At 39.2% G+C, this 13,644-nt stretch overlaps 1 protein-coding gene across 1 annotated transcript in view; it reads left to right on the top strand.

Annotated features, from left to right (window-relative positions):
• LOC113116409 (ETS domain-containing transcription factor ERF-like) overlaps positions 1-11,470 on the top strand; it is a 43,976-nt gene extending 32,506 nt beyond the window's left edge. The window contains exons 3-5 of the mRNA XM_026284558.1: positions 5,407-5,522; positions 5,617-6,650; positions 7,995-11,470. Coding sequence (XP_026140343.1) covers positions 5,407-5,522; positions 5,617-6,650; positions 7,995-8,615 — 1,771 coding nt within the window. The 3' untranslated portion in view covers positions 8,616-11,470. The remainder of the gene's footprint in view (positions 1-5,406; positions 5,523-5,616; positions 6,651-7,994) is intronic.
• The last annotated feature ends 2,174 nt before the right edge of the window (positions 11,471-13,644 follow it).

Genomic DNA, 13,644 nt, shown 5'->3' with positions numbered 1-13,644 from the left:
TTCTCAAAACTTTTCTAGATCTTTCTGGGGCTTTTTCCCTACAGGGAATTAAAACCCTTTGACAAAGTCTTTTTTCAAATGAAACATGCCTATGATGTTTGTCGATCTTCTCAATGCAATCATCAGCATCAGAACCGATGTAGTGTTGATTAAAGTGGCCAGCCATGATTTCTTCTTCACTCTTTGGAGATTTGATTAAGATTGACTGTGTGTGTGTACTTGTGGAAAGAGTGGGTCAGAGGCTTTGTCCTACAACAGCTCTCTTTGTTTGGAGGAGGATGACGACATGCGCGCGTGTGTGTGCGTGTGTATTTGAGGGCAGTTTTGGGTCTTATTGTCAGGGACAGAATGAGCTCTTTATTAGCTCAGTGGGTAGAGATGCACGCATACACACGCTAGTGCAACAGTGACACGCGCTAACACACGCAGCATACAAAACATGATGTTTATCTCTGGCTTCTCAATAGAGCTTATGGATGGAGTGGATCTCACTGTCCGTTTACCATCCGCCCTAGAGCCACACAGGCCCACTCGAACCCCACCCCATCATTTCACTTTTTCTCCACTCGTTTCAGAAACGCACACACATTTACCATATAAATGAGGGCTTCTGTTGTTTATAAAAAGCTAATTGAAACAACTGTAGACCTAAACCACACCAACCCTGTCTTTAATAGAAAACTCTTTAGGATCTTAAAATGTTTTTATGAATTGATTTGAAAATGTAAATGTTCTCATAGAGAGGTGTTTTTTTTTGGTGTGGGGGGCAAATTTGACCAAAATTAGAGCTAATACATAAACCTTAAAATTTCCGAGAGCTTTCCATTAAGTTCTGTTGATTTTCAGAAATTTGTGAGAAACTATGCGAGGACATTTTTCATTTGAGACATTTGTAAAGATTTTTTTGTAACTTTTATGATGATATTTTTCAAAAGTTTTTAAGAATGGTTTCAGATTTTTGAGGACATTTTAGAAGCTTGTGATGACATTTGAGATTTCTGAAGATTTTAGTTTTTTGTAAAACCTTTTGTACATTTTCCAGGATATCTAAGGATATTTTAGACTTTTTAGACATTTGGCTTTGTGTGTAATTTTTCGTGTTTTGTGTCATGTTTGTGAACTTTTTTCAATCTGTCAATCAATATTTTACATCAAAATATTTTTTTCAGAAGTTTTTAAGGATCATTTCAGATTTGTGAGGTTATCTACGTTGGTGAGGATGTATTTTTTAAAGTTTGTATATTTTATAAAGTCATATATGTCTGAGTATTAAGTTAAAAAAATATTTTGAGGATTTTTCAGGAATTTGTTTTCAGAGATTTATGAGTTTATTTCTTAAGTTTGTAAGTGAATGTCAAATGATACAGTATGTTTAAAAAAAGTGTAAATTAAAAATCTTATATTGTCGGTATATACTCAGACATATGTGTCTATCTTTTAAAAGCTTTATCTATCTTTTTGCAAGGATATTGTTAGAAATTTACAAGGACAAATATTCTGGTTTGTGGGGATTTTTCCCCTAATATTTGGTCCTCACAAATATAGCACAACAAGTCCACATAATACAGGAAAAAAAGCAGCACAATATGTACCTCTTTATCTGATAATCCTCATCCTCTCTGTCTTTTCTTTATTCTGCCCCTTTTATAAAGTGTGTTGTTCAGGCCCTGATTTGCAAATACCAGGAATTGCTATATTCCCGTCAGTCACAGAATATTGACTCTGAGAGCTTTTAATAATCTGCTGTTTAATCCAAGTCCTAACCCAGTAAAATCTGATCGTTTCCTGGAAACCTGCTCGACTGTACCACCTAAAGTCATTTAGTTACCAGAGTATATATGTGTCTGGCTGCATCTGTTAAAATTTGGTCATTTTATGTCCTATCCCTTGAAAATGTCAGTCAGCGTTCAGTGTTTCTGTTAGACCAGCCACCGGCGAGTGGGTTCACAGGTGTGTAAGTGAGTGTGACAGAAGGAGGGTTGTTGCCACTAGATGCAGATGCTCAAAGAATCCTTTCTTCTGCTTTGAAGTCAGTTCAAATGCTCTTTAAAGTGTGTTTGAGAGAGTGGGTGCACATGCACCATGTGTGTGGGGTGCGTGGCACTTCTTTCACACACTGTTCTGTGTCATATAGGCTATGACTTTAAGATATATCCTTTATAAACAACTTTACGTTATCTTGTGCAGTTTTGCTTATCTTGTTTAAATCAAAAACACAATACACATATTGATTAAGAAACCTTTTGTGATTTTTATTATTGCAGGTTTTATTTTAAAAAATACATATATAAAAAAGGGAAACAATTTTTTTTTAAATCTAGCTTAAAACGTCAAGTTTCTGGATGAATCCTTTGTTTTCATGTTAGTTTGACATTGTTTTAAAAAATGTATATGCCAATGTCAACTAAGTTTTTATAAAACAATTTAATGATGAAAATGTCATGTGGTGTAACCATAAAGCACAAAATACATAAAACTTATAAAAACTTATAATACATTTTTTCCAACACCTTGAATTGAGTGTAAACATCTTAATCATAATTTACAAAAAACAAAAGCAAAACATTTTTGAGTGTATTTAGGTAAAAAAAATATGAATTTTTTTTTAAACTAATATCATGACTTAATTATTCATAAATATTACATTTTGTGTGTGTGTGTGTGGGGGGGGGGGTCGTACTATTTAGCATTTTACGACTTTCCTTATCAAAAAGTCTAATTTTTAGAAGATTTATTGACCTTGAAATAAAGCCATAATATTTTTTTTCTTTAATCAGTGTCTATTTATTTGAATTTTTTATCTATTCTTTTATTCTATTATTATATTTTAACAGTGTCACTGCTTATTGTTTTCTATGAATAATTAACCAGAACAATTAAGTCCTTCTTGATTGAATGAGGCTTTTTTTCAATTCAATTTAAGTATTGGAAAGGTTATGAATTGCATTATTAATGCATTTTTGAAAAGAATAAATAGATTTGAGTAAAACCTGAACATCACATCTGAGCATCAATTCATTGAGAAAAATGCAGAATATGACGATACAAGAAAAACTCCAACTGTTATATCCCATTATAATTATTCATTATTAATTATTAACACTGGTAGTGGTTGATGAGATTACCCCCTTCTAGGGCTTTGAGTGCCCAGAAAAAACACTATATAATTGTAAGGAATTATTATTATTAATCACTGGTTTTCACATCAGAAAGCACAATTTACTATAGTTCAAGAACGTTTAACCTCTGCCTTTGAAATCCTGCTTGCTACATAGAAAACATATGAAGCGACGGCATTGAGTGAGAACCAGTCATACCTGACAGCCACAGAAATAAGTGTTACTTCTCCTGGACTGTTGATTGGAACATCACAGTCAGGACGTCATCATTAGAGCATCCCTTCATCTCACCTCTGCCTTCTCATCTGTCATCCGTCATATAAGCTCAGGTTACCACCTCCAGCCAGACAGTGCAGAAGTACAGGAAGTAGATTGTGTGAGCTGGATATCTAACCATGCAAACACTGCTGCTGCTGGTGTATTTGGGAGACATGCTAATCCACAGCTGTCTCAAGTATATTTATATCGCAGTGTGTGGCTCAAGAGTGTTACCATGGGTCACATAAATACTCATAACCTGCTTACATCTGTGTCTTTGTTAATGCTTGTATTGGAGGTGCGTTCAGTGTATGGTGCCCATAGTCACACATTTTTCCCCCCTTCTGGTAGCCCGTACTTTGTTAAAAATAAATGATGCTTGTCTGAACTTGAAAAAAAGAACTCAAATCATTTTGACCACAACTAAAACATTTACACACGCTCACATCTTCGTCTGACCACAAGACTCTGTCTGTCTGTCTCAGCTTAATCTTTACAGACATGCCTGTCTGAACTCACTCACTCTCTCTCTCTCTCACACAAACACACACATGCAGGGTGAGTAAATATATCCTCTATGCATTCAAAAAGCTCAGTGTCAGCATCTTCCCTGAAACATGTCATTCACAGAGAACTGTGGCTCGAAGGTTATTAAGTACAAGATGAATCGCTGTCACAGGGATTTGCACACACACAAACACACACTAACTGGTGCAGGTCTGTAAGAAAGATGCAATGTTATTGGAGTTACATAAATGGATGGAGGTTTGTGAGGAATAGAGAGATGTTATGTAAAGAGCTGGGGAAGGACAAAGGTTAATATATAGATAGGAAAAGAGAGAGAATGGGATTATATAAGGGGATTAAGAAAGGAGAATTTATCAGTGGGTTATGGTGTTATATAAACAGGCACTAGAGTGACCAGAGCTGTCCTGACAATACCCCCCATCACATAAATGAACATATAAAAAATATATTAACAATACATACAAAAATATATTTGAATATTTATTTGTTTCTTGATGAAGTGGATTCATTTAAAATGTACACTGCACTGTTGGCTCTATATTTAATTTATTATTTAATATATAATATTTATTTATTACTAAAAAACAAACAATCAAAAAAATTATTCTGTTTATTTTTTTTTATCAAATTTAAATTCACTATCAGAAAAAAAATATATTTTATATTTTTACATTAACAATGTAATCAATATTCTGTTTGCTAAAGCCATGTATGAATCTCATCAAGTTAATGTTTTAAGCATTTTATATTTATTTCAAAATAATAACTCGAGGCAGTAACAATTCAAACAATATCTTTTATTTGTGAACATATGTTCAGCTGTTCTTTTTTAATAGTTAACTTGAACTATTTTTGAATATTTCGGATCAACAGAGATTTACTTTTAAATTTCACCAAGTTTTTAGATTACTGACTAAAAACTTCCACAGATCATGTTTTCACGTCAATTTAAGTCTTATTTCTCAGTGTGAGTTGTTTACTTACTTTTTTAAATTCCCATTAATGCCATTATTGTTCATTCAAACTGATTTGTGAACATGAAACACACAAACACAAGAGGCGGGATTTATCGCATGAACCAATCATAGCCATTCATAACCAGTAATATCCAATCTCATTGCATTGAAAGCATTGCCTCCTCTTACGTGACTTTCCCTCATTCATTCTCAATATCCCCCCACCAAACTGCACTCTTTAGGGGGTCTGTTAAAACTCAATGAGCTCAGGGGAGGCACTTTTAACTGCTGGTTTCACTGTTGGACAATGTTTCTTTAGAGACACTGCCTCCCTTGCCTCTTCGGAGAAAATGTCCCAGCAGATACGTATACATATGACTGTACAAAGTTTACACATCATCAGTGTCATACATTTACTTATTTTATTATTACAGAATTTGAATTTTTTTTATCTTAACATTTCTTTGTTTTAAACTTTTAATAACGTAAAACCTCATTTCAGGTTTAAATTTGGGCTAATATGTGTTCTGCTTGTCCTTGTGCAGGTATTATTACAACAAGAGAATTCTACATAAAACTAAAGGAAAACGCTTCACCTACAAGTTCAATTTCAACAAGCTGGTCCTGGTCAACTACCCTTTCATTGACATGGGGTCTGCAGGTACAAAATTAGGACACTCAATTCACATACATTTATTTACGCAATAAAATGCAAAAAACAGCTAAGACCTCCATCCCGGTTTGTCTCTCCACAGGAGCGGCTGTTCCTCAAAGTGCTCCACCAGTGCCTACAGGTGCCCATTTCCGTTTCCCTCCATCCACTCCATCAGACATGCAGGTGTCTGAGGGGCTGCGGTCCCCCAGCAGCGAGGAACTGCGCAGTCCGGGGATGTTCAGTGGCCGCCGAATCGCCCGTGGGTCTGTCTCTGACTGCAGCGATGGAACTTCTGTCAACTCTGAGATCGAAGATGGGAACGGAGGTGCGGCCGAGGAGAGAGTGACTGAAAGAGTGGCTGAGAGAGGAGGAGGTGGAGGTGGTTTCCGAGGTGCCGTTCACCCTCGTCTGTCTCACGAGGCGATGTTCAGGATGTACGGTGGACCGGGAGGTCACAGATGTCATCGAGTGTCAGAGGTTGGCGGACACAGGGTTCATCCCGAGCCTCTCTCGCCGTACACTGTATCACCTCTGCCTGGTCCTGGTGGCCCAGGCCTGTTGGCGCCGCCTCTCTCGCCGGCGTTCTCCATGACCCCAGGCTCTCACCTGGCCTACACACCCTCCCCTACCCTGTCGCCCATGCCTGGCTCCATCTTCTCCTTCAACCCAAAGGACATGCAGCGCTACCTGCAGGCTCACACCCAGAGCGTCAACAATTACCACCTGAGCCCTCGTGCCTTTTTTCATTACCCAAACATCATCGTTCCTCAGCCTCAGCGCCCCGACAAAGGCATGCCCGGACCCCAGGGCTGTGATCGTGGCCCTGCCGAGAGGCCCTCGGTGCTCAACAGCCATCACTCCAGCCTCCCGCCACCTCACGCTCACCCCATTCACCATCACCTGGGGGAGGAGCAGCACCATTCTCCATTCAAGTTCAAGCTCCAGCCTCCCCCATTGGGCCGAAAACAGCGTGACAGTCAGGGTAGACAGGGCTCGCTGTCCTCCTCATCTACATCCGGTCTGGGCTCCTCATTGTCCTTTGGGAGTGATCTCAGTTCAGCCAGCGGATCAGGACTGGTGTCCAACTCCTCCTCAACTGGCTCGCTAAACAGTGCTGGGTTGCCCAAGATTAAGGTAATCAATTTTTTTTCTTTTCATATTTGCCATCCTTTCCTCTCAAAATTCTTGCTATGGATGTGAAAATGCAGAAAATCTAACCTGGTCCAATTGTTTTAATAACGTAATTGACACAACATGAGGTTGTATTTATTGTTTAACAAAAATTTTTTTACAGTAATTTCGGACTCGGTGTGCAAAGACCTTAAGGCCTGGAATGCAGCATGCAGCTTATAAAAATTAATACTTAAAACTTTGTAAATAATTACAAAGAAAAATTGGCCATCATACACCAAACCAGTGGTTCTCAAATCCATCCTCATGACCCTCTGCTCTGCATATTTTGCATGTCTCTCTATTATTAAAGACACCTGATTCAGATAACCAGCTGTTTAGAAGAGTGCTCTATGCATGAACTGTGTTCTGACTGACTGGGTCCCTGCACAGTGTTCATTGCTCCCTACTCCCTGAGCACTGGAAATCATCTGAAGTTCACTTTACTTCCGGACATTCATACACAGATTTGCACCATGGCCTGCAGTGTCTTCACACACAGATGAAACTTACTGGAGAAGTGTGAAGTGTGACATAATGTACCTCTGTGAATAAATTACATTTAAATTCACGTCTCGCACAGTTGAATGCCCTTTGAATGGAACATATATGCTCCCTTCAAACTGGAATTTGGAATCAATATCCTGTTTAGTCCATTTCATATGGCAAGTAAGGTTGAATAGAACAAACATCTGTAGTGGTAAGAGATGAATATAAAATGTGCAGAGTGGGGGGCACTGCACCAAACGACTGAGGATCAGTCATTCCAAACTCAAAGAGAAACTCTTTAAGCCTAGTTGCTAGAAGACACATTATAAATTAAAACAAATGTTTTCTAAATATGTGAGCAGAAGTCCTGAAGTGTATTCCCGCATTAAAAGTGTTTACAGTGCAACACAAAACTTTTAAAGTTTAACGCATGTTAAGAAATGTACTGATGGTTGTTCACACTGACTTCAAATGTTCAGAAAATCAGAAAATATATAAATATTGAAACAATGGCTAACAATCCATTAATCATTACAAAGGAATGACAAAAAAAAAATCCCGGACCAGACTGGTTTGAAGTTTTACTTGTGTGATGCTGAATTATAACAGACTAAAGTCAAGAGTTCCCACAGTCCTAGAAAACCAGTTTCAAAAGTGTTGTTTTCAGGCCTGGAGAACTAATTCTACTTATGCTCTGTTATAAACAATTTCTTTGCCTGGAGCATGATATTAAGTGAAAAAACAACTAGAATATTCATGGAAATGAGTCTTTAACACCCAACTCTGTTTTGACACTACATGCACTCTCTCTCTCTATAGGTCGAGCCCATATCTGACATTGAATCAGAAGAGGAAGTCGAAGTGACTGACATCAGTGATGAAGACGCTGATGAAAGAGATGAAGAGTTTGATGTTTTCCCCTCTCACTACCATAAATACCGTCATCATCATCATCACCATAATCATTATCCTCACAGCCAAAAGCACCCACAGCCCAACGGCACAGATGCTGCTCTCCACCCGGATGAGGACTTGGAGGAGGAGGTGTTCAAAGCCCCTGCCCCTCCACCCTTCTTCCTCCCTCCCACCTCTTCCTCAGGTGATAGCCGGCGCGGGACCACCATTGTGAAGAGTGAACCTGTGGAGCCTGCAGACATGCAGCTGGCCTCCGGCGGCCTGCCACAACCCAACTCTCAGTGTATCCCACTGAAGCTCCGCTTCAAACGCCGCTGGGACCAGGACCAGCACATGGAAGAGGCAGAGGACAAGAAAGTGAGAGGAGAAGTGAGGGGGAGAGAGAGGAACGGGATGGCGGAGGAGAATGGCAGTGGAAGCGGGAGCGGAGAGGCAGAGAGCCCACCTCCTCTCGCTCATCACAGAGTTAGCGCCGAGCTCCACCGAGCCACGGCACAGCTGTCACTGGAGAACAAGGAGTGCTGATATGCATCGACACACCTAGACGACTGCTGATATACAACTGCTGATGGATCCACACTCACACGTGACTCTTTTTAGATCAATGACTGCTGATACTGACAACAGTAATACTGACACATACACTGCACACTTAGACTAACTGACCCCTGCTTAATCGAATCCCGTTCCCCAGGCTTCCCCTGTTCCCCCGCCAGCACACGTTCCAGTACATCTCATCGTGACCGTTATGAGGAATGAGTTCACCCACGTGCCCCAGCGACCCTCAGGAGTCATGAACTTTGACCTTTGGCACTAGAGTATATTTTATATTTTTAGAAGAGAATTTTATTTTGCAAAGTGCCTGTGAGCTGTCCCTCAAAACCCCTCAAAGAGAACTAGAGACGGGCCTCAGAATGATCTGGTTCGAGGGGCTTGATCTTGATCTCCTCCAGCAGCCCAGCATTATTTTCCTCAGCGAGAGACTGTGATCAGTCTCGATGTGATGTGATGGGGTACAGATGCACAGAAAGTCACAAACAGACACTGTTCTAAAACCAGCCTGGTCAGAAGTCCGAACCCTCAGGGACAAAATCCCTCAGCGCACACACACACTCAGCCATGATCCCGTTCTTATTCCATGTATGAAACATGTGTCTGATTCGAGTTTGATTGTGTGTGTGTGTGTGTGTGTGTGTTTCGGAAATCTCCTTTTCTTTTCTATCCATACCAGCTCACCATAAAACACTCACTCTTTTTTTTTTTATCTCCTCTGGGACCATTCCTGAATCACTTTCATTCCGTTGGGGACGAAATGACTCGGGCGTATCGTGGTTCAGAGACTAAATCTCTTAAACGGCTAGTTCCTTAGTTGGTTAGTCTTCGAAATGACAGTTTGGAGGTAGCTTATAACAAGCTTTCCTTGTATAGCCAGTCCTTTAGCTTAAACTAAAAACCAGCATCCCACACTCAAGCTTGTACAGTGATACTAGACCAACAGGGACTCCATTTCGAACTATTTTGGCACTTGATGATGTACCCCTAGAACCAAGTGCTGATTCTTTGTCCTGATTAAATGTCCTTCAGCCATATAAAACAGCCGCTGACTCCTATGAGGGGGAGGTGGAACAGCAGTTTCAATCCGTAATCCCGACATTTAAATACTAACTTGAGTATAGAAGGCATGTTGCCAGAAGTCGCACACTCTCTCTCACACACACACAAACACACACACACTGCCTCTTACGCCTTATTTTAATAGCATGTCTGAAAAGGAAATACAAAAATCTTAAAAAAGATAGAACAGTATACACTTAATGTACCTTTATATATTATGCGTTACACATATTATAAATGGAAAGCATAGCATTAACAGATGTATCAGTTTCAAGGGGTTTTGTAACTGATTTTGTTTTGAGGGGAAGGTTGACTCTTCTCCTCAGGGATAACATTGCTATTTGGGCAAGGGAGGAAAATGTTGCTTTTCTTATCACGTTAATAAAAGGTGGGTTAGAGGAGTGAAAAATGAAATTGTACACAAGACTCTAACAAAGTGAGCACGAGAGCTTTGCACCACAGATGATGTGGCACATTCGGTTCTTTAACCAGCACGCACCTCCTCAACATCCTGTTCCTACTGCTACAACTGATGTGTGTGTGTGTGTGTGTGTGTGTCTGTGTTTGACAGAGGCTGCAGGTCTCTGTGCATGTATGTCACACCACACCCAAGGCTGTAATTCTTTTGAAATCTTGCATCATGAACCTCATAAACCTGTGTGCACTAAAGCCCTGTGGAAGTTGAGCACAGGACTTGAGACATCCAGTTGGACACTAGCCATTATATAATGGTTTCCAGTGACGGGAAGGAGTTGTATCATGGCTGAGGGGTCTCTAATACCTAAGATAATGCAGAAGACAAAATTGAACTGGCAACAGTGTCACCTCCTCAAAGTTTTGGACTCTTTCTAGCTGCCTTATTCCCACTTTAATCAGATTTGATTATGTTTAAGATCTCTTTCTTATTCGACGAGTCAAGTCTTTAACTAGGGTGAACTTGTTTTGCGCCCTTCATACCTCGAAATTGAAAAAAAATGGAGATGGAGTGAGCAGTATTGACCAGTGCGGTCTGTAAACTTTAGTTTGGGCACAAAGTGAGAAACATTGTTTCTTTTCAGGAGGCGAGTTATTTGTTTTCTCTTAGGCTGCTCTAGTTGGTGTTATCCCAGGATGTCACTTTTTCAAGTCGAATGACGTTTTGTTTTGTTTTTCACCCGAACTGCTCATGTTTATCTGCTTTCTGATGTCAATGTTGCTGTACATCCTAATTATTATTAGTTATTATCATTATTTTCTTTACATTTTCTCCTTGTGTTGTAGTCATGATAACATTGTATACAATACTGTAAGAGATCCTTTTTAAGAATGTTTCCCCCAGCCCTGCCTTCCCACGAGCGACCCGACAGCGTGTTTAGTGTAACATTTAAAATTCTGTAAATTAACGTGAAACTGTAACTTTTAATATAGGTGGTTATTGTGGAGAGATATTGGATGGAGGAAGGGCATTCAAGGGAGGATCGGGCTTATGATTTGAACTTGTCATGTAATTGTTATTTTGTAGTGTTACTGATTTCTTGCTCTTGTAAATTTTTTTCATCGGGGGATTGTATGATTTTAAAAGATATATTGTGTATTGTTTTATTGTGTAAAAGTCTCTATCGCTCTCACTTTCCTTCTCAAAATTGATTTCTGTGGTTCCATAATTCATAATAACAGGTTTTAATACCATGATGTAACACTTTAATTCCTCCTTTATTCATTTTTGTGTTCTTTTTCAGAATTGTAATTAAAATGTAATCAGGGTCAATTAAACTGGTTTAAAGCCATCTGGTTTCTGCAACTTTTTTTTTTTTCACAACACAAATGCGTCCATTTTAGTCATGCAAGTAGAATCTCCTTTCCAGAGTTTTGTAGAAGCTCCTACTTGTGTTTAGTGTGTATTTTCTGTTAAAATTGCAGCAATTGGCATCTTAGAGGAGGCTACAAACAAAAAATGACAAAAATTAGTCAATTAGTGAATACATGAATAAATAATAAAAGTATAATTCCATGCAAATCAATATACTTTAAATGACTATTAGCTGTTGAGAATTTTTTTTCTAAATTCATGTTGTGTATCCAGCCTATTGATATGATGAATAACAGACTCTTTAAGACTGACCTCTGCTGTCTGGAAAGCTGAAGTACAAGCCTTATCAACCATCTAAAATCATCACCATTGTTTTTTGAAAACATCCCTCATCTTTTTGCTCATACAAATGATACATGTATTATAAACATTTAAATGTAAATAATATTACTAAATAAAATATTGCTATTTAATTGTATGAGGAATAGGAATGACACTGATGATAAACAACTAAGCATTTTAAAATAAGTGTTTTTGTTACTTCTATTATGACTGTGTTATGGAGGCTACATATAGGTGCTTCTCAATGAATTAGAATGTCGTGAAAAAGTTCATTTTGTTTCAGTAATTCAACTCAAATTGTGAAACTCTGATATTAAATAGATTCAATGCACACAGACTGAAGTAGTTTAATAAGTCTTTGTTTTGTGATTGTGATGATTTGGCTCACATTTAACAAGAACCCACCAATTTACGATCTCAACAAATTAGAATACGGTGACATGCCAATCAACTAATCAATTCAAAACACTTGCAAAGGTTTTCTGAGCCTTCAAAGTGGTCTCTCAGTTTGGTTCACTAGGCTATACAATCATGGGCAAGACTGCTGATCTGACAGTTGTGCAGAAGACAATCATTGACACCCTTCACGAGGAGGGTAAGCCACAAACATTCATTGCCAAAGAAGTTGGCTGTTCACAGAGTGCTGTATCCAAGCATGTTAACAGAAAGTTGAGTGGAAGGAAAAGTGTGGGGAGAAAAAAGATGCACAACTAACAAAGAGCAATTGACAATTGCAATTGTCAAGCGAAATCGATTCAAGAATTTGAGTGAACTTCACAAGGACTGGACTGAGGCTGGGGTCAAGGCATCAAGAACCACCACACACAGATGTGTCAAGGAATTTGGATACAGTTTTCATATTCCTTTTGCTAAGCCACTCCTGAGGCGTCTTACCTGGGCTATGGAGAAGAACTGGTCTGTTGCCCAGTGGTTGAAGTTCAGTTTCCACAGTCTGTGATGATTTGGGGTGCAGTAAGATCTGCTGGTGTTGGTCCATTTTTGGTGTTTTTTTGGAAACCAAAGTCACTTGTGCTGACCAGCTTTTTGAAGATGCTGATTTAATTTTCCAGCAGGATTTGGGACCTGCCCACACTGCCAATAGCACCAAAAGTTGGTTAAATGACCACGGTGTTCTTGACTGGCCAGCAAACTCACCAGACCTGAACCCCACAGAGCCATAGCCTTGCTCAAGGGAACTTCAGCCATGGGTATTGAGGGAGGAAGAAAGCACTGTTCATTCACCCCTGCCCCACAACTTCTGCCAGCACCAAGACTTGAACCTGCAATCTCCAGGTTACAAGTCCAACTCTCTAACCATTAGGCCATATCTGCTTAAGTGTCTGTGAATGTGAAAGTAGCAGAAAGAGAAAATGTACACAGAGATGTAACTCTTTTAACTTAGTGCTAGAACAGTTTAAAATGGACCATTTTATGTGAATTTTGAACTTGACATTGTCTGATTATCTTAATTCACTCTTCCTATAGTAACTTTTTGTATGTACTACTGATTTAACTTAATCAGTAAGTTTCAGGTCTGTCTACTCATTCAAATAAATTTTCTCTATGAGCACTGACTGAATGAAAAACTTTCAGTAGACCGGTTGTGGGATTCAAATAAAGCCTGTGATTATATGTCTCATTCTGGTTCATCTCATCACCCATGTTAGGTTTTGTTTGGTCACATTCTCTGTCTGTTGTCTCCCTTTTACTTCTTTTATCACTTCAGTTGTCTTCTACATTTCAGAGAACTAGAGGAGGGAATGCAGCTCGCTGTGGCACGGTGGGAGTGTAGGGTAGAGGGATAGATGT

Source organism: Carassius auratus, chromosome 16, assembly GCF_003368295.1.
Source record: "Carassius auratus strain Wakin chromosome 16, ASM336829v1, whole genome shotgun sequence".
NCBI lineage: Eukaryota > Metazoa > Chordata > Actinopteri > Cypriniformes > Cyprinidae > Carassius > Carassius auratus.
The sequence above is the reverse complement of the archived record's forward strand: the minus strand, read 5'-3'. Positions and strand labels throughout refer to the sequence as shown.